We start from the raw sequence: 26,361 nt of genomic DNA on the forward strand, positions 1-26,361 counted from the left end.
AAAAAAAAACTGCTTTAAAAGGTATTTATCACCTAATCGAAAATTTCCAAATTTTGATAACTTGATAACACTTACACGGCCCTAGATGTGATATTTCATGAAATTTTATGATATTCTATCGATTTCAGTATAACATTTATGATATAAAACCAATTGAATCTCACTTTTGGTTCTTCATAAAATGATCCATATTATATTGCGAGTTGAAAACATACATTCACCTCGGCCAGTATAGCAATGCGCAAATCAGGCCAGAACGCTTTCCAACAGCATTGATATTGTTTATATTTTCAAAATTGCTCGAATTCAGTCATTGAAATAGGTTAAGAAGTGAATTATAGTTCGGATAAATCATGTTTCATATTCATATTTTTCCCCACGTTCATTGCTCACAATTTGCTATGCAAATGACAGTGTTCCAGCTATACGATGCGTTCAAATGGATGTATACCAAAGTGGAATCACATAAGTTCTTCTCTGAAAGTATTCTAACTTCAAATGAGATTAATTTGTTGAGGTTTGTCGTACTTTTGGTACAAAACCTTCATTTTTGGTGATGAAATTGGAATTTTTGGTCGAAAAAATGAAAATTTTGCATGGAAATGTGTTTTATTTTCATCCAAATCGTTTGAAACCTCACCAGTGGCAGGTGTTTGATGGAAAATGACGATTACCATCAATTTTTAGTCGATATGGTTGTGCGAAGATATTTTTATTTTAACTGAAAACGTCATTTTTCAATTAATTCAACAAATGACCTACCGAGCTCTTGCGGCACCATCTAGCGTTGAGCTATCGGCATGAAACTTTACACACGTTATTTGCACACCATATGGAAAAGTATTCCGTGGTAAGAGCGAACAAATTTCAAATTTTGTGTTTTGGGGGCCAGTCTAATCAACATACAAATAAGCTACAGAAAATGTTGCTTTAGTGTTTGTATTTTTGTATGTATTTTTGGAACATTGTTTTGTCAACGACTATACCTCCCATACAAAATATTAGTTTTTGAGCCAAAAATTGAAAATTTTGTATGGGAGATACCCCTAATTTTGATTAAAATCACTTCAAACTTTCAGAATGTTATTTTTTTGTATAAAAAATAGTCTGTGCAGAGTTTCACGTCATTAAGGTAGCATACAGGCATGGCTCCCATACAAATAAAGAGTCTTACAGGAGTAAGACGAACTTTTCCGCACGGTGGTAGATGCGTATTCTATTAAGCTAGTTCAAAATAATATTTTTTCCATTTTTCAAGCCTATCAAGCGGCGTTAAGTTTGAGGCCAAAAAATGTGTTCGGCATCGAAATATTCTTTAATTTAATAGCAGAAGTACTCGGAACAGATTTTTCACACTTCATGATGAACCCATTTGTACGACATTTGAAAGAATTCTATTTTCTAATAAAACACTATAAAAAAAATATGTCTGACGTTAATTTTGCCATTGAAATTATTTTTGAAACACTTTTCATAACTAAAGTCACAAAAAACTTGGATTTTTGTATGGGCGCCATGTCTCTATGCTACCTTAATGGCGTGAAACTTTGTACAGGCTATTTTTTTTTCACAAAAATAACATTCTGAGGGTTTGGAGAAATTTCAACCAAAATTAAGAGTACCTCCCATGCAAAATATTCGTTTTTGAGCCAAATTTTGATTGAAATTCCTTCAAAATTTCAAAATGTTATTTTTTTGTGTAAAAAATAGTCTGTGCAAATTTTCACGTCATTAAGGTAGCAAGCATGGCTCCCATACAAAAATTCAATTTTTTGTGATTTTTTCAAGGAAACTGTATCAAAAATTGATTGTATCTCAAAACTAGCCTCGGATTTGGTTTTTTCGTACCAAAAAACCCCCCAATACATATTTTTGAGTGTTTAAGTCTACATTAAGTATGACTTTTGGACGAAAATTGGACTCTTTTTCATAGGTATCGCTACAGGCATGATATTTTTTTCCATCAACCAAAGTCGCTCAAAAGCTAATGATTTCTATTCCTCGGGACCCATAATCATCCTGTAAAGTCAGATTTTGAATTAAGTTTCTACTATGAGCGCAATCTTGCAAGTAAAACAACTTATTGTTTGGTCGCATATCGAAACGCGACTCAAAACGGTTGCATATCAAAACGAGACAATATTTTGTTAACAAAGGAATAAAGAACATTGACTTTTTATTATACAAAATATGTAAGTTTCGTTTTGTGCTGATAAGTAGCTACTGTTCTGCCATGTTTTATTTACAGAATTTTATTTTGCTTTGATATGCGACGCATTTTGACGGTATAAATATTTCGCACTTCTGGAGGCTCGGTATAGAACATACATAAAGTGGAAAAAAACTTCTCCAAAGTTTTGCTCCAAATGTCATAAATCATGGGGACGGCCAATTTTCAGAAGTGTGTGTGGTATACACTTTTTTTATCTTTGACTTTGGGCATAAATCGATGAAATTCTCAAAAGAAACTATGGAGTCTTTTTCGAGGAAATATCCGTTATGTGCCCCGGCCAGACGGTCAAATTTTGATTTTTGGCCGATTTAGCCACCTGATCTTGAAATTTTTAAGTCGCAATTGGCACCATTTGATAGCTTACTTTAAGACATTTCCAACGAATATTCATATGCCCTGGGTATGTCAAGTAAAGGTGCCACAGCGATTGTTTGAAAAAACTGCCATTTTTGGCCATTTTTGCACTACCGAAGGCCATATCTTGAGGCCATAGTGTAAGGTGAAAAGTATTGTAATCGGTCAAAATTTTGAAAACTTCAGAAACATGTTTTCCACCTATTATTGAGGTCAAAGAACACGAATTTGGTGTTTTTGGACATGGTTTTTGTTAATCTGTACGTCGTACGTCGTACGTTGTATGTCGTACGCAAAATTTGTTAGCAAGATTGCGCTCATCCTAGAAATTTAATTCAAAATCTGACTTTACAGGATGATTGGGGGTCGCGAGGAATAGAAATCATTAGCTTTTGAGCGACTTTGGTTGATGGAAAAAAATGTCATGCCAGAAGTGATACCTATGAAAAAGAGTCCAATTTTCGTCCAAAAGTCATACTTGATGTAAACTCAAACACTCAAAAATATGTATTGGGGGGTTTATTGGAACGAGAAAACCAAATCCGATGTTAGTTTTGGAATACAATCAATTTTTGATACAGTTTCCTTGAAAAAAATCACAAAAAAATTGATTTTTTTATGGGAGCCATGCCTGTATGCTTCTTTAATGACGTGAAACTTTTGCACAGACTATATTTTACACAAAAAATAACATTTTGAAATTTTGAAGAGATTCCAATCAAAATTAGGGGTACTCCCCATAAAAAAATTTCAATTTTTGGCTCAAAATTTTTTTCTGTGAAAAAAAAACCTGTGCAAAGTTTCACACCATTAAGGTAGCATACAGACATGGCTTCCATACAAAGATCCAAATTTTTTGTGACTTTAGTTATGAAAAGTGTTTCAAAAATAATTTTTATAGCTAAATTAACGACAAACATATTTTTTTATAGTGTTTTGTTAGAAAGTAGAATACTTTAAATGTCGTACAAATGCACACAAAAAACAGTAGTATTAGTTTATATTATTTACATGAGAAGAGCAATAATTTTACATTTTCTCTCTCAAAAATGCTTGATAAAAATCAAATTGTATTATATTCTATATATTTGATTAAGTTATTTTCAATAAATCACCAAGGCGAAGGAACGCTGTTCGGTGCAGTTATTATTATTATTATTAGAATTGTTCGAATGTATTGGTATATTGCAAATTTACCAATAGTTGTTAAAATATCTATTGGTATTTTCATACAATCGTCACTACAACAGCATAGTTGACACTTGTTTTGGCGCGATGGACCAAATGTCAACTGCGCTGCTGTAGTGACGCTTGTATGAAAATACCAATAGATATTTTAACAACTATTGGTAAATTTGCAATATACCAATACATTTTAACAATTATACTACTACTGTTTTGTGTGTGTGGGTTCATCATGAAAGTGTGAAAAGTCCTTTCTCGAGTACTTCTGCTATTAAATTAAAGAATATGTCGATGCGAAGGTTTGAACATATTTTTTGGTCTCGAACTTTACGCCGCTTGAAAGGCTTAAAAAATCGAACAAATATTAAATAAAATACTCAACTACCACCGTGCGGAAAAGTTCGTCTTACTCCCGTAAGACTCTTTATTATAGCTTAAACTTAGGCCTAAAATCGGAGAAAACCGGCCGAACGGTAACTTTTTGGTTTTTGGCCAATTTGGCCACCCCAATTTGAATCATTCGATAGCTCAGTGATATTTCCAACGATATGCATATGTCCGGGGTGTGTCAAGTGAATGTGCTTCAGTGATCGTGGGGACAAAATTGACATTTGGAGAGCGGCCAGAGCCAGCATGGCGGCCATATCGAAAATTGCCAGAACAAAAAAGTCTTAGTTTTTTATGTACTTTAATCCCAGAAAGTTTTAAAGAGGTACGCGAAAAAAGTGCACAGATACACACACAGACATTTTAATATTTCATAGAGATTTCATGGAGATTCATATGGACCATATTTTGAAGATCTATGGTCCAAGGGCTTTCCAACCATACACCAATCGCGGCTTCCGGGTTAGAATTTGGAAATTACGTGTATATATAGCAAGTTGACTTTTCAACACACTAATGTGGTTTCGTCACTCTCACGTACTGCCGTCCGCTGTGATGCCCATCGTGATTTAGATGATAAGGTATGCGAGATTTTTCATTCTGATTTCACCAGATGATACAGAAAATTGAGAAATATTTGTAAATCGAAGAAAAACAATTGAACAATTTTTTTCATTTTTCGCGATTTTTCATCATCCACAAAAGTTGAAATTTTTTCCATCTCACCCCGGATTACTTTTCCATATGGTGTGCAAATAACGTGTGTAAAGTTTCATGCCGATGAATGTGATATTTCATTATTTTCTGTCGTTTCAGTATTAAATTTATGATTTAAAACCAATTGAATGTCACTTTTGGTTCTTCATAAAATGATCCATTTTCTATTGCGAGTTGAAAACCTGCCTTCACCTCGGCAGAAATGCGCAAATTAGGCCAGAACACTTTCAAACCTAGTTTCAAACAGCATTGATATTGTTTATAAGTGAAATATGTTTATAAGTGAATTATAGTTCGGCAAAATCATGTTTCATATCCATATTTTGGCTTCACGTTCATTACTCATAATTTGCTAAGCAAATGACAGTGTTCCAGCTATACGATGCGTTCAAATGGATGTTTTCCAAAGTGGAATCACTGCTCTGAAAGTATTCTAACTTCAAATGAAATTTGTGGAGGTTTGTACCTTTGGTACAAAACCTTCATTTTTGGTCAAAAAATGGAATTTTTGGTGAAAAAATTGAAAACTTTGTATGGACATGTGTTTTATTTTCATCCAAATCGTTTGAAACTTCACCAGTAGCCAGTGTTTGAAGGAAAATGACGATTACCATCAATTTTTAGTCGATATGGTTGTGCGAAGATATTTTTATTTTAACTGAAAATGTCATTTTTCAATAAATTCGCATACTGACCTACCGAGCTCTTGCGGCACTATCTAGCATTGATCTATCGGCGTGAAACTTTAAACACGTTATTTGCATACTATAAGGAAAAGTATTCCGGGGTGAGAGCGAAAAAATTTCAACTTTTGTGTTTTGGGTGCCAGTCTAATCTACATACCTTATATGAAACTCTCGGTGACTCAATATAGAGCACATGAAGTGAAAAAAAAAAATACAATTTTTTTTCTCAATTCTTCAACACAACTTATCGGTCTATATCATCTGGTATGATTACTGATTATAACGTAAAAATTTGTCAACTCTGTCACTCAAATCGTTGTTCAATGCTATCTTGCATTTTATTCTCTTTATATCGTACACACAGTTTAGAGTAAGATTTTGTGCCTGCAGTCATGAGTGTGAAATATTTTTCGTATAATTTTTCATACGTCACCGTCGAATCGCGTCGATTATATACAAAATTCTGAGCGTTCGATTATATATCGCGTATATTAGCAACTAATATTACGAATTTTCGAATTTTAAGAACTCTGTTAATCTATATTCAAAATTGTTGTTTTTTTTCTAATGATGTAAATTATTTACTAATCAATGTATTAAGCTGGCAGAGATTGCAGGGTGAGTCGGACAATTTCAGTAAAATTAGACCAACCTAATAATTGGTTAAAATTTTGTTTTTTTTGGGTCATATTTTTGAATGATCGGACCCTATTTTCAGGTAAAGGTAAGTCCAGGAGCTCTTTGCTCGCTTTTGGCGGTCTATTCGACCTAATAATCAGCTAAACGAACAAAAAAATGTTTTATGTGTTAAAATTTTTGAAAAAATGATATTTTTGATCAAATTTCAAAAATGGACCTCACGAGGCACTAGACTGAGACTTCAATTATGTTAAACAAACGTCATATTCGTGAGTTTTACATATTTTTCCATAACTTATAACTATAGCCAGTATCTCATTCTGTATTTTCCAAAAATGGAACTACCCTAATATGAAAGGTCCACTTAATTTTGACGAATGAATTTGAATTCATATAGCTGAAGATCCCAGTAAGCTGAGATCTGTGTATGCATAAATATTTCAAATACATATTTGTATTCTTGTATATTTTTCCTGTATTATTACTCGTATAGCACGAATTTTGTAAATATTTTAAACCAGGTATCAATTTAACGATTTAAAACGTCTCACGTCTTTGATAATTTAACTAGAAAATTTGTGTCTTTTTATTCATCTGTTCCAATGTAATGATGCACATTCTATACATCCAATTGAAATGTAAATTGTTTCATTTCTTTTTTGTTATTTTATATTCTTTGTTTTCACTAAGCAAAAAAAGCAAGACGTTCAAAAATGTGCAATTTCGAATATCCAAACATAAACCGAAAAAAATACTGCAGATGATCTCTGAAAACTACAAACAACAAAATTAACGTTATATTCACATTCAGGTGTTTGTATCGGTTAAACCTAACCAAACAATTTTGCAATAGGATTTGAATTTGCTTTGTTGTTGGATTACTAGCTACAAACACATACACGCAACCAATCTATGGTTCTTCTAAATGTTTATCATTTGTCCTTTTTGTATATGCTTTATTCTATTTCTTTACTTTCTATTCATTTCTATTGAGTATTTTAAATACATCACACACTATTCATTATTTTTTTTTACAAGAACACTCATTGCAGAAAATGTATTTTTTTCTGTGTTAGCACTCAAAGAGCAACTGATATTATGTAAATGTTAAAAACCAGGTATCAATTTGACGAATTAAATATTGTTTCGATAATTCAACTTAAAAATATGTGTATTGGTTGCATATTTTTCATGGTATATATTATTTACCAATCAATGTATCTTGGACACGCACATTCTATACATCCAATTGAAATGGTAATCGTTTCATTTTTCTTTATTTTATATACTTTGTTTTTACTAAGTAAAAAAAGCCGTTCGTTAATGTAAATATACAATATTTAAAATGAAGTTGCTGATTTTTGATGAGGATGATTTATTTTATATTAATGTCATACACCAATGAAATTACGAAACTTGCATGAATGATAGTAAAAGTATAGTAGTAGTATAATTCGTGATATGAGCTCATGCTATTGTCACTTTAGATACATCGGCTATCAATTATCCATATTATGGTGTAGGAAATAAATGTCGAACTAAATGTTAACGAACGCTAATCCAACCATTCATATATTTGTTTATATCATTTTTTTAATAGTTCCAGTTTCGGTATTTCTTTCTTTTAAAACTTGCCAGCATTTCTGGTGTCAATTCAATACATTTCTACTTGAATATAGATTTTAACGTTCTACGTAAAATGATTGTGTGATTAAGAATTGTTTAATGTTTGAAGACTGATTTCTTCTTTCATCTGTTCATTTCTGATGGTTGCCGCTAATTTGAATTTTAAAACCATTAATTGATTGTTTAAGTCACAAAATTTGTCAGGTTATGGAAATTTGTCAGGTTATATGATGAAGTGAATGAGAGAAATGTTTAGTCCTGAATTAAAAAATATGAAACATTTTGAAGGTTATAAATGTTATAAACAAATGGAATTTTCTATGTGGAGTTGAAGAAACTCAAAACAATCTATTTTTTGTTCGCCTCATTTCTATACTTGAAATTTAATTTTTTTGCCATATCAAAATAAAAATAATGAATCCAGTTTGTCTTTTAGGCGGCGGACTTTTTACCGGCGATAATGCCATTTACAATAATCTTGATTTGATTATTACCTAAATTGAAAAAATATCATATAAATCAATTTTAACTGATTTTATATAAGTAGTGGAACAGTTTTGAAATCTTTTTCATAATGAAAAGTTCCCAACGGAATGTATCTCATGAATAACGTCATTTGTAGAAACAAATGTGTATATACGACATTTTTTGGAACTGCAACCTCTCACTTCTTTTGGGAACCTCCCATTATTATTCACTTGAAAAATAAAACATCAATCAATTGTGCTTGTCTACATATTAAATTGTGGCAATATAAATGAAAAATGCTCAAAAAAACTTAACTATTCTTTTTATCAAAAGTGTTTCTATTTATCACTCACAAGTCTCAATCAAATAATAATGATTGTATATCACTCACCTGAATATAATGAATGTTGGCTTTTTTGTAACAGATAATGTTTTTCACACAAAAATTTATTATCGTCCACTATATATAATTGATCCCCAGTGCTAATTTCACCCCGGCATACACAACAAGTGAGACACAGTAAATGAAACGCTTTATTGTCTCGCGATTTTCGGATTAATTCCGACGGTGAGATTCCTTGATTGCAACCGCCGCATTTTGTGCCATATCGCCTGCACATGAGTCATTTAAAAAAAATCAGGATTTTAGAATTAGTGACCGATGCATCTATGACGATGTGTCTTTAAATGGAATAGTTGTTGGCATTTAAAATTTTAAATGATGAACATAGATTTATATACCTAAAAAAATCTTTTTTACAGAATAATTTTCCATCTCGGCTAAAACACTTATCGATCAAAGATCCATTACATTCACTACAACGAACACAATGCTGGTGCCATCGACGTTCACACACATTTAGAAGGAATTTTTCTAAAATGGGCTGACTACAACCGGCACAATGGTCACCAACACCAACTGATGACTCTACATGACCTGTAAAAATATAAAAAATGTCAGTCACAGAAAATGAAATTGTTACATAATGACATAATATACATATACTTGTATTGTACTTGATTGCACAGTATATACAAAACGCTCATTCATCTTTACAGCTTCTCAATCAAATTTATGTGCAAATTATTGGAAGGCGCATTTGATCAACAAAATTTTAACTGGAAGTGTACAACACGTTCATATATATTTTGTAAAACGTTTATTGATTATATGACAAAAACAGTTAGGTTAGTGGCATCTTTGTAAATTTATATTTTGTATTCATGTCAGCTCTGTACTACATGCAAAGTTATGCAATATGCATCAAGGTATAAATGTGGACTTCGAAATGAGCATACTTGTGTTGATTGTTCTCAGTTGCAATTGACTGTGTACTTTTTGAATCAATGTTATCAACATCGACACAGACACTAAGAGAATGTTGAGCGATATAATATGCCAATTCATAAGTGACGTTTTTTGTCTATTATTGGATTATCTGGACATATAATTTACACACACACACACACACACACACACACGAGATTATGAAAATCGATCGATAAAAAGCTGAAAGTATCTTTAATACGAGTATAGATCAAAAGCCTTTTTGAGTTATAATGCGTTATTGAATATCAATTAGGAAAAAACTAAAAGTGTATTATAGTTTTAATCGTTTTCCTGTTTTAGTTTAAATATTGATGTTTAAAATTCTTGAACGCCCAGAAAATTTTATGTGATATTATATTATAATTATTTGTTTCGAATGAAATAAAGAACTATTCTTCTATTTCTTTTAGAATATTTCACAAATATCGTTTATCTTAAAATATTTCACGCTGAAATCAAATTAAAACGTATTACGAACTGTCTAAACTAGCCTGTGCTAGTCACTTTTTGAGAAATTGTGAACACTCAAAATATTTTTTCTTTGAATTTGATGTCATTTTTGTATTCGAAAATTAAAAGAGTATATTATTATTACTATTATTTAATTAATAATTGTAAATAGTTAATTAGAAATCAATGCAAATAGTTTGATTGCAATAAGAAATAATTTAGAAGAAATCATGCCATACATGACATTTATTAACTGTACAAAGAATAGATGTTAGAAAACCTAAGTTGAAATGACTAATAGAAAATATATTGTTGAAAATAACAGAAAGAAGTATCTGAATGTTTGACTGAATAAACGCAAAATTGAATTTGCAAGGAAATCATTTCAACGGAAGCTGTTCACAGATTCCAGATTATTAATACGTATATATTATATACGATGAAGTGGGCCGGCCGCTTGTAAATGTATCTCGAAGGCAAAAGGACAAAAAATAATTTACCATGATCACATATATTTTCATTCACAGTATTCGAAAATTTACCATCGTAGCATTAGAAAAAAAAACTTGAACTGCAAATGAGTTCCCTTGAGTTATATTCACAAGTAATTTTTTAAATTCAACTTTAAGGATAACCTTCAAAAGCTATATATTATATAGTTTTGTGTTACAAAAATTAATTTAAAGTTGTGGAATCTGTATCATTGACAAGAAAAAAACGATAATACATTTATACGCTTGAAATATTCTTTTCTTCAATTTGAATGTTTGAACTATACACTTTGATGTGATATATATTTATATATAGAATAGCTTTAACAGTTTCTGAACATTACATTTTGATTATTATTTGTCGAAGTATATTTCTAATTGGAACCTTTAAATTACCAAAATCAACAAAATTCATAGCTTTTATGGTAAAACATTAAGTTTTTAAATTACTTGTGATGACATTACTTCGCATTCATCAAAAATATATTTGAATAATGATTTCTTGTTTCCACGAAATTGGATTATAGGTTTTTTTTAATTTTTTGAAAGTTTATAATAATTATTATATAATTATAATCACTCATCAGTTGTTCGTTGATTTCTGCAGGTCCAAACAACAATGAAAACTATATTGATATATACGTTGTATCACTGACTATTATAAATATGATCGTCGCTAGGGGGCAGACACCTATGAATCCAGTGTGAATTATTTGATTTCTATGAAATCTTTAATTCTTGCGATTTCGGTGATTTCTCGATTCCAAACCTCAATATTGGACATAAAATACACTTATATACAAAGCTAATTTCACTGTGGTAGTGTGCGCCTATAGTAGAAGTCGTACACATAGTGTGTGTGAGGTACAATATACACAACATTTGACAGAAATCAAAGAAATCACAAAAATTGAATTCTGCGATTTCTGTGATTTTAATGATTTTAATGATTTTTGTGATTTCTGTGAGTTTTGATTCCACGTGTCTACCCCCTAGGATCGTCGACGTTGTTTATTCATTTTAAAATCAACAATACTCAAATTCGTTGCTCTTTTAGGCTATCCTTTAACAAATTGAACAATTTATATGCCATATTTGTTTGTTATTTCGATATGAAGTGTAGAACCTACCAATGTTGTGTTGAGTATGTTGCAGAACTGAGCCAAACGCCATTACGTCTTTTGCAGTAGTCCGGTTCAGTGATGGCGAGTATCGTTCCCCCAAATATGACGCCAGTGCGACAACTCTGGGGGGAACTTTGGTGATTTCGGTCAAAATTGTTATAGTTTTTGTTTTAAAACAAATCGGAAAAATATCCACTTTTGTTTTATACACTTTTTGTTCACAAACACGTTTGGTTATATCACCCCAAAATGAAATATCGCTGAAAAAGTAAAATATTCCACAATTGATATCAAATATATCCACCAAAGTTATCCAATCATATTTCGCGACGGTATGACTTTTAAACAAACCAGGTTAACTTTTGTGTTCGTTAAATATCCAACAGATATGAATTACTTGAACCGACGTCGATGATATACAACCGTTGACTGATTCTTCGCATTCTGTTTAACATTTAACCAGCCCATATCGCCGAATATACTACCAGCACAAAACAACCAAACTTACACAAGCATAATACATACGTGTTAGTCAAATAACTGAAGCATATACACGTATAAACAGTAGTAAATTATGATTCTAGAATACTGTTCTTGTGGCTCATGTAAACAATTCATTGAGAATGTGTGCAGAGAATCAATGTATACATCGTGTGTCGAAGGCGTTTTCAGTAGCGCGTTCAGCAACAATGCCCCGTTTATTCTTCATTGATCGTATGCATAAACTCACACAGAGGCATATTAGCTGCAGGCCAATCATAGCACACTCACGTCGGTATTGCAAACGTAGTGTATACGCCCATTTTCCTTCGATTATTTTGGCACGAGGTGTGACTCTGTGAAAATCACTACTGAGATTTTAATACTTCATTCATAGGCTGCTGTCACTGACTGTGTCCTTTTCCTTTGTATTTTCTTCTACTTTTTTATTCGTAGAAGGTAGCTAATGTCTAAAGGTGTGTCAATACATTTGTGTAACTGTGCACATTAAACTAGCAAAAAAAATTCTTATGGCCTACACTCACCTTTCATGACACATTGAATTTGGCTAGTTGTTTTGTATTTAATCTAAAGAAATTCGTATAAGAACCGGTTTACTGTATTTATTTCTGTTTTTTTAGCAGTACATACTTACGATTAGAAATAAATATTTTTGTGTATAATATTGTCATTACGTTTTTTGGTGATTAAGTTTTTTTACATTGCAAGATAGGAAATTGATTTTAAGCTATGATTAGTTATGAGAACTGATGTTACGCATCTTTCATACCATTTGTGACTATAGTGATATAGTTGTATTTTGTCGTTCAAACATTATATTTTCTAATTTTTTGTATTTATCATATTTTCCCAACATTTCTAATTATATCATTGACGAGTCTAATTATACAATAGCATTTAGATAAGAGGCAAACAACACAAAACTTGGAAGAAATATGTTACAGAATCTCTGGTTAACTGATACATACATGGATGGTTACATATAATTATGAAGAAAAATAAAACGAAATGAAGCCAACAACACTGTTTGTGTTTTCAAGATTTACAAGATTTATACACGTTATTTTTACAAATTGTGCGGTTAATGTGCAATTTCACAATTTTTATCTCGGGAGTTGCTTCTGTCAAACAATTACCTAAGCTTCCATAGTTATTTTGTGGTTTCATTGTAGTTATTTGATATATGCCGCTAAATGTAAAAGTTTGGATTATAGTTCACTGTTCATAAAAACAATATAAATTGATTGATCTTGCAGAATCAATTAATAAAATAATAAATATGTTAAGCTGAATTAACCATTGTTTGGGATTTGATGATTTTTGTTTTTTCCCATCTCGCCATGGGATTTGGTTGGTGGCTTTTCCATACTGTTCAATTGCGTTGGTTGTGGAAATTGTATACCAGGTGGCGTTTATATGATAAAACCAACCAAAGTTGAAACCCTCTATACTTCTTATTACATTAAGTGGTGAAATTTGTTTACAACAATATTTCAAAATCAAATAATGAAATATGAAAATTCACATCATTTATTGGGGTACTCATTTAAAACATACATTTTTTATTATTTTTACATCCGTATTAACAATGTAGAGTATACATTTTCTACAATACATTAAAGATTATTCAAAAATTCAAAATCAGAGTCAAAATGCCACTGAAAACATTATCTGAAGTTGGTGAATGAATTTCTATTAAAAATATTTGTTATGTTAAAAGTCCAATAGACACACACCACATTCTCAATAAAAATTACCATAAATATTCTATTCAATTTTTGGCATTTGGATACATTTTATGGTGGTTTTAATATATTTGCTAGCCAAAATTGAATAGTTTACAAATTTTGTAGATAACATGGGAAAAAATATGTAATTTACATGGTAGTAATCCATACATGGTACCAACCCTGATTTTCCCTGATGATCAGGAATGAGATTTTATACGAACAATCCGAACAACGAACGAAGAAGCCAAACATTTAATTTTCTACGAACGAATGAACTAAATTTGTCTACCGTTATTAAAATGGGTCAATATTGTGGGACATTTTTCATGGAACACGATGAAAGCAAGAAAAATTGGTATCATCATTCAAATATTTCAAAAATATCAAAAATGGCGTCCAAACTGTATTGGACTGAGCAGCAAAAAAATCGACCCGAGCCAGCACGAATCAAAATGAAATGTTTTGAAAATTTGTTAGAATAAACAAGTAGAAGCTCGCTTCGCTCGCTCATAATATTGATCATTTTATGTTTTTGTTTAGTTTTTAGTTTTGTTTTTAACAAAAAAATTTAGTTAGCGCTACATGAAATGTAGAGCTATTGTATTTTTTTGTATTTTTTAGTGTATATTATTTTTATAGATTTTAATGATGATAGAATAAATCACACATATAAAAATATTCAGATAATATATTGAACTAACTGGTCAGCTGAGCTGACAGCACGTTAGGTAGTAAATGGGCTAAAAATAGAAGTTATTGTTATAATGATCTATCACTTCTATTAAAACAATAAAAATGATTCATTATTATAGCAATAGCTTTTATTTGTTTTAGCCCATTTAGCTGGCTAACGTACTATCAATATATTGTCTGATAATAATAAAAATGGATAATGGCTGAATCAAAACACACTCTTTTTATATTCAATAGATTTGACTAACAACGTTATATACACACAGTGTAAAATGTCGAAGTCACAGCATTGTTGTTGTAGTGTGGGTAATTCGACGTTTCACACTGTGTGTATAAACGCCAGTGTTAATGGACGAAATACACAACAAACATTTGTGTTTACACTGTTTAATTTCTCTGAGATGTTAGACCACAATGTCCGACCTCAATAACCATATTTACCAATCAAAACATGTTCAAAGAGTTTAAAATGGGCCAAGAATCTTCCAACGCTTTTTTTTCACCACGGTTTTATCCATCATGGTTAACACGGCTTACCACAGTCCATTCTCTTCTTTCGACAATAAAATGTACAAAATACAGTCAAAATATGGTTGCAGATGGCCAACCATAATGGTGCCTGAAACCACCCCCGGGCCAAGACCTGTCCAACGGTACCACTTTTACCCAGATCAGTTGAGGCGTTCAGCCGCTAACCCGGAAACACACACTCAAACGTTCGCTCTACTTTTCTTTTCTGTCAAATGGTGTCAGACCATGATGGACCATGATGACCGACCCAATTACCGTGTTAAATGGTGGTAGACCATGATGGCCGACCTCAATAACCGTGTTAAATGGTGTTAGACTATGATGGCCGTGTTAAATGGTGTTAGACTACGATGGACCATGATGTCCGACCTCAATCGCATTTATTAAAAGACATATTGTAATCTACCGCGAACCATGAGTAAAACCAACTTCAAATAAAATGTCTTACATCCTTAAGATGAACTTTTCCGCACTGTGATCCACAACATGCATTTATTAAAAATCCTTTACTCAAAGAATTTTCGAGAAAACTGAATCTGACATTAGTTTTACGATAAAAATGGGAATATTTGTATCGCAGCCATGCCTATATGATATCGTCACTTTTTCACAAAAAGTTAACATTCTGAAAATTTGAAGAAATTTCAATACATATTAAGGGTACTTCCCATACAAAATTTCGTTTTTGAGCGAAAAATTCAAAACTTTGTTCGGGAGATACCCCTAATATGCGTTGAAATGTCTTCAAACTCTCGGAATGGTATTTTTTTGTGATAAAAATAACCTGTGCAAAGTTTCAGCTCATTACGATATATCATACAGGCATGGCTTTCATACAAAAATCCAAAATTTTTGACATTTTTGTATGAAAAGTGTGTCTAAAGTTATTTGTATCGCAAAAATAACGTCATTTCGGTTTTCTCGTACCCAAAAACCCCCCAATACACATTTTTGAGTGTTTAAGAATACATTAAATATCACTTTTGGAAGAAAAATTGAATTTTTCCCATGGATGGACATGGGCATCACACCAGACATGACACTTTACCCTGTCAACCAAAGTCGCTCAAAATCTAATGGTTTCTATTCCTCGGCACCCCCAATCATCCTGTGAAGTCAGATTTTGAATTACTTTTCTTGTTTGAAAGTTATCGTGTTAACAAATTTTTGCGTACAGTGTACAGCGTACAGCGTACGGGTACCACACACATACATTCGGACATCGAAAAAACGCTAGATTCGTGTTCCCTGGAACAAACATGTTTTTTGAGGGTGTTAATTTTTCGACCGAATTCAATACTTTACCTTACACACTAGGTGTGTGCGGAAAAGTAAAATACCACATCCCCCTAATTTTGGGTCAAGGAATCCGAATTTGGCAATAAGATTTGTCAAATTCAACATTTTAACCCACTTTTTAATAGGAAGACCAAGATGGACTGGTCCAATGTGGTCCAAAATGGATGTCAGCCGATATTAAACACATCAACATTCACTGTTAAAATTTCGTTGAAATCGGCCAACACGTTTCGGACTTTTGGTGACTGGAAAAAAACAAACAAATCCAATAGCTCTACATTTCATGTAGCGCTAAAAACTTAATGTTCATGACCCAGTATTACTACCCACCTACCTAGCTCACATATCAACCATAAAATAATATTTATTCGAATTTATTTTTGACTTTATTCAGAGAGATTTGGAGAGATACTTATTTTTGGGGAACATCGACCACCCATACCATCATATTTGAATAGCGTCTTAACATTTATAAAGAATCCAGCATAGAATTTTTAATCTATTATCAAGCAATATTCACAGTTTTCTAATATATTTTTATTTGATTGAAAATTTCCAAAAGAAGTCATAAGAAAAGCATGAAATACTGCCTAAAATGGATAAAAAAAAATTTCACATATAGTTGGTGCTGCATGTTACGTAAAAATTTTTTTTTATCATTTCAGGTAGTAATCTTATCGCTTCTTTAACTTTGTCAATGCAAATTAAAGAGTCTTACAAGAGTAAGCGAACTTTTCCACATGGTGGTAGATGCGTATTTTATTAAGCTAGTTCTAAACAGAGCTGGACGCTAAGGTGGGCCATTTGATCCATTTTTAAGGAATGTACCATGGACATGCTGTTTATGATATCTCTATATATCTTACCTCAATACAGTTCTACGACTTTGACCCCGGACGAAAATTTTCATATTCCATGGGTCATGGCTCTGATGAGCCTGTGAATCGTTAGTTTATAGGGTCTAGATGCCATCGGATCGTATTACGTCGGAATAGTCCTTGTTAAGAACTTTTTTCAGGGTAAATACCATCCAGATCGAAGAATTCGGAAAATTCGGACTCTTTTCGCTTTTTTTTTTCGAAAAATCGGGAAAACCCATACTTTAACTAAAAATAAGTCAATCAAGCGTGAGGCCACTACACCCCAGGACCATACAAACACTTTGGAAGTTACAGATTTTCCAAAGTTTTCCTTCTTTATACAAAAGTGATATTTTCAGCGAAGGGTCCAGATTGGATCGAAAACTGTAGATGGATAGACCATCCGATCAACAATGCAAATACCACATTTCCCACCTAATTTTCAACGAGGAATCGAATAGAAGTGGCCTCGCGTGATTTGACAACATTTAAGGATCCAAAAATGGCCAGGCACTCAGTGGAATCACATTAGTTTTGCTCTGAAATTATTCTAGCTTTAAATGAGATTAATTTGTGGAGGTTTGTCGTACCTTTGGTACAAAACCTTAATTTTTGGTCAGACAATTGGAATTTTTGGTCAACAAAATGAAAATTTTGGTCAAAATATGATTTTGGTCAATTTTGCATGGAAATGTGTTTTATTTTTATCCAAATCGTTTGAAACTTCACCAGTGGCAAGTGTTTGATAGAAAATGACAATTACCATCAATGTTTAGTCGATATGGTTGTGCGAAGATATTTTTATTTTAACTGAAAATGTCATTTTTCAATAAATTCACATAATGATCTACCGAGCTCTTGCGGCACTATCTAGCGTTGAGCTATCGGCATGAAACTTTACACACGTTATTGAATATATAACATATTACGGTGTGAAATAGGGTGGATGAACTCAGCCATAGACTAGTGGTTAGCGTGCCAGGTTTGTGAGCGTGAGGACACGAGTTCGATTCTCGGTCAAATTTGGTCCGGTATTTTTCCACCGTGATTCGCTCAGGAATCGTCAGTGGTTTAATGCGGAATAGATTTGGCCGGGTTTCGGGCTAGTGGGGTGCTTCGGAAGTGCACTTAAAGCCGTCGGTCTCGTGTGTGTGCATAACGAAGAATGGACTCAGCATAGACACACGTAAAATGGAGTGCCTTCACGTCAGGTTGTTGTATTTAATATGTGAGAGATTGCAAATACAACAACCGTTAAAAGGTAGGAATGGAATTCTTGTGACTGTCATGACAATTGACTTGAGAAGAAAGCCCTGGTCACTGGCCCTGTACGGAGGCTAGTTACATGGCTGCTATAAAGTGGGCCATACCGTGGGAAGCATTCTCCAAGCAATCGAGTGACAGCACAAGACGGGTCGTCATGCAATAAGTTACAAAACTTGAGCATCGAGTGAATAACTCCCCGTTTAATCCAATAATCCAATAATTCAGGGTGGATGAATTTTTCTCGATTTGGAAATTTTGAAATTCGAATTTGTTGACTATTGAAATTCTTTAAATTTTCTAGTTTTTACAGATTTTTCTTCTGGATTAGTAAATCTTTATAATTTGGCTATTTGATAGTTTATAAAGACTAAAATGGTCTTAATCGATGAAATAAGATCAATTTGAGCGTAGAAATGTGAAAAATAAACCAAAATTGTTATTACTAAAAATCACATTTTTTTCGATTTTTTTGAAAAAGTTCTCTTCACTCTCGTTCAAGTCGCCACCCTATATGACATATAACCCCATCAAAAAATGGCTGTTTTGGAATCAGCTCATGCTTATACAACTACTCTGGGCTGTAGGCTTTGATACTTAAATTTTTTCGAAAAAGTCATCCACCCTAGCAACCATATGGAAAAGTAATACGGGGTGAGAGCGAAAAAATTTCAACTTTTGTGTTTTGAGGGACAGTCTAATAATAAAATTATCGAAAATCATAAAAACAAATCAACCATAATGCATTGGAAAATATGCTTGTTATGACACTGGTTTTTTTCACTGTATATTGTATACATTATAACATATATTATAAAATATGTATAGACTTTTTTATAGATCCTAGATTTAGAGACCACAATCAAAACTTTCTCCCCATTCACTATATCTTGAGTCTTGCTTTTGAATTCTTTGTTGACATGCTTCAATGTAATCATCTTGAATCCGATACATGCCTGAATTTGCTTGGTACATGAGTGTTTCTAATATACGTTCGTTTCTAATGGCTTTTGATGGCAAAACAACTTTGATGAGTTCTTGTGGGGAAATCCGATGTAGTTTTAAATCACGTGTCAAGCGTTCCATTATACAACGAAATTCCACTTTGACATCAGTTTTAGTTGAGACTTTTTGTTTAACCTTATTTTTTGCCCACGCAAGCATAGCTTCAAATTTGCGAACTTCAGGTACTTCTAAATTTCGACACATCATCATTTGAACCATACTTTCACTAAGATTAAGAAAGTCTGGCAAATGGAATAATGCATGCGCTTTGCTTTCAACAAATGCCAAAATCATGTTCACCAATTCTGAAGCAGATGTATATCGCCAGTAATAATTCTCCAATGATATCAGCATACAACATACAACATCGATACGCAGAAATTGTTTTGCATGATGAAAACAAGCTTGAAGGAGTTCAGGTAAGTCATAATGTTCAGCTGCGCAAATTAAACCTATTTCCAAGGATTCAAAAAGATATTTTTTGATCAAAATAATTTATTAAATAATTGAATTTTAAACTCCATAGTACCTGGAATTGAAACACAAGTCAATGGGCAGCTCCCGGTATGCAAATAGTCTAAAAGTACGCGAAATGTATCTGGATCAAATTCGATAATGCTAAATTCAGTTTGTGCCAGTTTTGCGCGATCTACCTTCTGTGCGTCTGCACAAACAGATAAACGTGGCACAGCTAATTGATTCGTGGACTGCTGTTTCTCTTTGTTATCTTTGTCTTGAAAATTTTCATTAAATTAGAAATAAAGTTGTAATAACACATATTAATACAAGCCACAGAGAAAATGTTTACTTGAACAATCTTGCATCGATGTAAATTTCTTCTTATCATCAGCATGTAGTGTTGAATTTTGTCGACTTCTAATTGAACGTCCCCAGCCAGCTGTTATCGTACCCAAACGAGAGAAGGCACGTTTTACCATTGGTGATGATGGCACGCTCTTAGGTCTGGGCGATTCTTATTCATGAAAAAAAAAAACAGAATTTTTGAAACCAAGGTAATGGCTTATTTCGACGGTAACTTTGAAGTTCATGTGACTTACCAATATCAGGAACTTGAAGAAAATTTGAGCTTTTTGGTCGTTGACATTGTGATTGTGGTGACATAAGCGTAGGTGCGGGACGTGCCAATAACTCAGCAACTGGAACTTGTGGTGAACCGAATCCAGTTTGAATACCATAGAGCATTTCCTATTTATAATTAAAAAAGAATTAGAAGCAACTAATTTTGGACGTCAACAAATATAATCTGAAAATAGATGATTTATTGATTTCAATAAGTTGATATAAAAATTGGTATTTTAGATAATAAGTGGTACGTAGCGAATCATGTTAAACGAATTTGACTGTTCTTCGTATTCTTTTAACCCTCCTAGGTATAAGGTTAAAAAAAACTTGAACGGATAGAGTGAAAATAAATAATTTATGACAAAATTAATTGAAATCTGATGATGCAGTTTCATACGGACGCTTTTTGGTGCAGTTCGTACACATCACAATTTTTTCGGAATGTTCACCACAAACATTTTTCATACATTTGCTGCACTGTGTTCGTGTCTTTCGATTGATTTTAGTGGGAAATAAATGACATGCAATTTTTTTATCTTGTTTGGTTTGCGTTGTTGAAGATGACGGTGCTGTTGAACTGTGCTGAGTACAGCTCGATGTGCTTTATTAAATTCATAAGTGGATCTGCGTGCTATTTGATCATACACCAATGCATCTGATAATTCGATCAAAAATGTCTTGCGTTGGAATGAATATCGATCTCGTGTAATTCCATGTGTTGCATTATAAACAATGAACGCAGCGAGTCCACATTGTGGAGTCCACATTGTGGAGTCCACATACATTGATCAAGTTCATGAAGAAAGGCCAACGATTTCTGCCTCGTTGACATGAATAGCTGTGACACAGTTGATCTAACTGATCAACGCCACCTTTTGTGCTGTTATAAAATGTGTTGATTTCATCTTCAGAAACCACACTTTTGATCGACAGCGAACGAATCATGTCTGTGTGTCTTAGCTTATATACACATATACACACTTTCTTTCTTTTTTATTCTTTGCTACATTGCTGAATCTTCTCTATATGCACCGTTTTATAACGCAAAATTCAGAATTTGACAGTTTTGACACTGTTGACAGTTTTGAATTGTTTTATTTTTTAATGTTTATATGAGGTTTTCATACATTTTGTATGGGCCACTATACGTTCTAGGTGAATGAATTATAAACTTCTATACGAATAATCTGCAAGAGAAATTTTGATTTTTTTTTAATTAACTAAGATTTTTATTCAATTTTTTCAAAAATTTCGGTCCTCTATAACTAGGAGGGTTAAAAGGGATTAAATTCCAATGAGCGCTAATATCGTAGATTTTTCTTTATCGATTCCACCAATACGACATCTACTAAAAATCTTGCCGATTTCTGTGTATTACAAATTCTGCGCTCAGTCGTCAATCGTAGCTGCTTGTGCAAAATTTACAATACATACGCATACACAGGATCGGAGTCTGTGTGTTCTTTTGTATTAGTTCGTCTGTAATACAGCCATAGCCGTATAGTTCGCTCGAGCTGTGTCAAAGCAACAGAAGTAACAAAAATCGGTATCATTTTTAACATCTGTCGTATTCGTAGAATCGATAAAAAATAATTTGTATGGGGAATATACGATACTAGTTCCCATCGTTAAATTGAAATATAGAGAAAAAATCCCAGAATATTAAAAAATGCTTGAAATAATTTTTTTTGAATTCTTTTTGTAAATTGTCATTTCACGAAGCAAAACATACAATGCAAAACAGAATTTTTACAGCAGTGACAATTTTATATTTTTCAACCCCACCATATCCTCCAAAGGGTTTTTCGCAGGCTCTCATGTATATAAGTTCTACTCTATCCCTTCTGGTTTTCTATATAAAAGTCGTTGAGAGACAAACTTATAGAAATTATATTTTGATTTTCTTCTGATATTTTGCAACTTTTGAAAACTATCAAAATCAGCCGGATGTTTTCAAATTTTCAAGGAGAATTATTCCGCTTTTAAACTTAAGATCGAATTTTTATTTCAGCTCATTCATATATTTTTTACTCTTTGTACTGCTCTAAGACACAATATAACTCTAAGACACAATATAAAACAACAAAACTACCAAAAACATTTAAAAAATTTAAAATTCCGTCACAATGTGGTTTTTTACAAACTTTTCCACAAATTTTTCCGAAACGAGTAAACAAAACAAACTTATCAAAAAAAAATTTACAAATGCTGTATAGTCTTTGTACTTATATCACATGTTTTATTGTAATTGTATCACTATTTATTTAAATTCAAATCTGATTACTTGAAAAACTCGACTTCGAACACCCAAAATGGCACGAACTCCAATAAATCGGGCCTTTTGTTTTGATTGTCCAACCAAAAATACAACATCGAATAGGTGGGCATTCTGTAGACATGGCTCCATATTAAGAAAAACGCGAGTAAAGTCTTTCGCTAGTTGATCATAGTCTTCAAACTGATCACGTACTGAATCCAATAATGGACTTGATGGACGCATATGACCTATAAATAGAAGCGATTTTTTACATTTTATTCTAATTTACAGTTTGTTTACATTCTGTCAAATAAGTTATTAATACGAGAATAATATGCAAAAATATTATAACGAATTGATATTCTGTTCTTTTTCAGCAACATTTGTTGTTCAATTGAGAAAAAATATCAAAACCTAAAAAAAGAAAATAAACCTACCAATTGGTCTCCATGAACCTCTACGATATGGCTTGGGAATTTGACCTGTTTCTGCATGATTTGCCAGATTGGCAACAATATCTTCAAGCATTTGTGAACGTGTCCTCTCTTGCATGCGTGCAAATTTTGGCGCTGAATATGAAGCGCGCTCTCCATTCACTATCTTAGTTAAAATCCATTCTCTACGAATAAATTTGGTGTGAAATTAAATGAAATACACGTACGTACAGATCCAATTATACCTAAACATTGGACCTTTTTCAAAAACTGATTGCTCCCATAAGTATGGTTTGTATGCCCCGACTTCGTCTCGAGTAACTACTGATACTTCATAGCGGGTGGGTTTGCGTTTTATACGGGCAGACACTCGTACCTGTTGCATGTCAAATGTCATTTTTATCTGTGATGAGTGGGATGCGAGGGGTCTTACCAATATGAATGTGTGTAAAAAATGGCTTTTTATGCAAGCTGGACTAAATGGTGTTTGATCTGCCTCAACGAAAATATACATATTATATTTTAAATTGTTTTTAGAGAAAATGGATTTTAGGTGAGCTTGATTACCTGCCTCAAGGAATACCAACATAACAATATCGTTACCTAGACGTTAAAAAAAATCAATAATAATTCTTAACTTTTCCAATCAATTTCACACAAGAAATTTACATAAAAAAGAAAACATTTCTGTGGAATAAATTATATCATATGTCCGAATTATGAATGAATTACAGCAAACGGCAGTTCGCGCGAGTGACGAAACCTCACCTCTAGATGTTTTCATGACATTTCACCGATTTCAGAAAAGAATTTATTAACATATGTATCATAAACATTGGCACAAATTGAGACTTTCGCCATTTGAACAACAAACACACATTAATTATTATACACATATCTTTTTTATTGGTATAAACTTTTATTCATAGGCTATCGAATAGCAGATTCACTTTACACTTAATAGACCTTTGTCTTCGATTTTGGAAGTTTGTATCTAACCTTCAAAATCATGCTCTGGACAACCGATTTGTCGATTTCTTTCAACTTTCTCTCAATCCATCCAACCAATTGTTACTCGTTTCAAGTATTTTGGACCTTCGTCTATAACATACATCCAAAAACAGACTAGAAATAATTAATTTGGTGTCTTTTTGTGAAGTTTAAAAGATGGTCCTTTTTTCATGGAAATGAAATTTTTTAAGAAGTGAGCCATTATTGTGTATTTTTCTGCTTGCAAAACACAATTTTGACCTTAATCAGATAGTTCTCAACGAATCCTATCGATTTCAACAAAAATTGGTTGATAATGGAGCAAGTAATGGAGGTTTAACCTTACATTTCAGCACTAAATTTTCGAATAATGGCTCTAAAACACCTTCCTACCATACAAACACCCCTTATATAGTAGTGCTCTAACATAATCAATGCAAAAGAAACCACTTGCACTTGATTCGTGGTTTGATTTGGCGATGAATGTTTCACTGTCCAAAATGATGAATTTTTTAGTGCAACATGCTATGAGGCGAAGTGAACAGCTAATTTTTGACAACCTTTGCAATTTTTTCGTAACTTATTTTGCTGATTCCTAATGATCGTGTCTAAATCTATTGTTTTGGTTCAGATTTGGATGTGTTGTAACCATAAGAATCACCAAAAATGAATTTTTGTTTGACCAACCCGGTTTTCGGTACTTGATGAAAATTTTGAAGGGTTTGAGCATTTAAATTGGGAATATGACCGTACTTTTCGCATTCTCTAGAATCCTCATCTTCACACTAAGTCAATAAAATACGATACATGGTTCGAAGACAGATTGGATCATCTTTAGACACATGCAGAATTTCGTTTGTACTTAGCTGTCCAAAGCAGTTTGCGACAGACTTTCGTAAATCCAATTTGTACGCCACCGCGAATGAATGTATTACGTCGGATTGAGTTTGACAGTAGTCTCGAGGTACCGATAAATGCACTACGTGCGTTGGTTGACATTTTTGTGTTTGTTATTGCGTTCTAATAAATGTCTCAGTTTGTGCCAATGTTTATGATACATATGTTATTTGAAAACAAGTGAATGTCAATTTTGGTGATCTATTTTATATTCGTAGTTGAGTTGAAAACATTCTTTCACATCGGCCAGTAACAATGCACAGGCCAAAACGCCTCCAAACAACATTGATGAGAACAGAATTATAGTGCGGATAAATCATGTTTCATATTCATATTTTGGCCACCCATATATTGTACAAAATCTGCTATGCAAATGTCAGTGTTTAAGCTATACGAAGCCATTCAAATGAGTACTACATGGGCTGATAAGTTCTTAGAATCGGACACTAGATGGCGACACAAGTAAATATCCATCTCATTTTTAGGAAGAGCCATCCTTTTTAGGAATGCCAACGGAATTTGAGCCAAATCTGTTCTTGGAATCAGAGGTTATACCACAAGAAGGAACATTACCCTCAAAATCGTACCAAATTTTTCATTTCTTGTCTATATTTCAAAGGCCGGGCTGGATGCAAATCTATTTCTCTTTCCAGGGGATAGATAAAGGTCCCACCAGCTTACACCAGAAATATAAAGTTCATACGTTTTCAACTTGGTGGAATTTCGTCACCGTGTGTATGGCTTCCCGATGCGGTTTTTGATAACAATTTTAAAGTGTACATTTTCTTGAAAAAAAAAAAAACAGTATTTTTTCGATTCAAAAAGTATTGTACGGAATTCTTGGGATCTAGTCTAGATTATTCACGCGAATAGTGCAGTCTTTCATGCCAACATCTTGGATTTATTGAAACATCTCTTCAAAAACTACAATTTTAGAGGCAATAATTACTTCGGTCTGTACGACGACATGCAAACTCAATAGACTACTTCTAAATGGCCCTAATCGATAGTAGACAGTCCAAACAATACCATCTAGCTGGGTTTTGGTTTCACTGATAGGTATAAGAAACAATAATAATAATAATAATAATAATAACTGCACCGAACAGCGTTCCTTCGCCTTGGTGG

At 32.8% G+C, this 26,361-nt stretch overlaps 2 protein-coding genes across 11 annotated transcripts in view; both read right to left on the reverse strand.

The window, feature by feature from the left end:
• Nucleotides 1-12,136, reverse strand: part of LOC116348426 (LIM/homeobox protein Lhx1) — a 26,878-nt gene extending 14,742 nt beyond the window's left edge. The window contains exons 1-3 of one of the 2 annotated variants that reach the window (XM_031779428.1): nucleotides 11,697-12,136; nucleotides 9,037-9,232; nucleotides 8,687-8,907 (exon numbers count right to left, since the gene is read on the reverse strand). In XM_031779428.1, coding sequence (XP_031635288.1) covers nucleotides 8,687-8,907; nucleotides 9,037-9,232; nucleotides 11,697-11,739 — 460 coding nt within the window. In that variant the 5' untranslated portion in view covers nucleotides 11,740-12,136. The remainder of the gene's footprint in view (nucleotides 1-8,686; nucleotides 8,908-9,036; nucleotides 9,233-11,696) is intronic. The other variant, XM_031779427.1, reaches the window with a different exon arrangement.
• A 4,246-nt stretch (nucleotides 12,137-16,382) lies between these two features.
• Nucleotides 16,383-26,361, reverse strand: part of LOC116348425 — a 77,679-nt gene continuing 67,700 nt past the window's right edge. For 7 of the 9 annotated variants that reach the window (XM_031779423.1, XM_031779422.1, XM_031779418.1 and 4 more), the window contains 8 exons: nucleotides 23,914-23,949; nucleotides 23,592-23,838; nucleotides 23,350-23,531; nucleotides 22,940-23,160; nucleotides 20,631-20,778; nucleotides 20,381-20,545; nucleotides 20,102-20,305; nucleotides 16,383-20,024 (listed from right to left, as the gene is read on the reverse strand). In XM_031779423.1, coding sequence (XP_031635283.1) covers nucleotides 19,417-20,024; nucleotides 20,102-20,305; nucleotides 20,381-20,545; nucleotides 20,631-20,778; nucleotides 22,940-23,160; nucleotides 23,350-23,531; nucleotides 23,592-23,838; nucleotides 23,914-23,949 — 1,811 coding nt within the window. In that variant the 3' untranslated portion in view covers nucleotides 16,383-19,416. Of the gene's footprint in view, nucleotides 20,025-20,101; nucleotides 20,306-20,380; nucleotides 20,546-20,630; nucleotides 20,779-22,939; nucleotides 23,161-23,349; nucleotides 23,532-23,591; nucleotides 23,843-23,913; nucleotides 23,950-26,361 lie in introns of all 9 variants that reach the window. The other 2 variants (XM_031779426.1, XM_031779419.1) reach the window with 2 other exon arrangements.

The sequence above is a fragment of the Contarinia nasturtii genome, unplaced genomic scaffold (assembly GCF_009176525.2).
Source record: "Contarinia nasturtii isolate CC-2019 unplaced genomic scaffold, AAFC_CNas_1.1 Cnas_scaffold_2426, whole genome shotgun sequence".
Classification (NCBI taxonomy): domain Eukaryota; kingdom Metazoa; phylum Arthropoda; class Insecta; order Diptera; family Cecidomyiidae; genus Contarinia; species Contarinia nasturtii.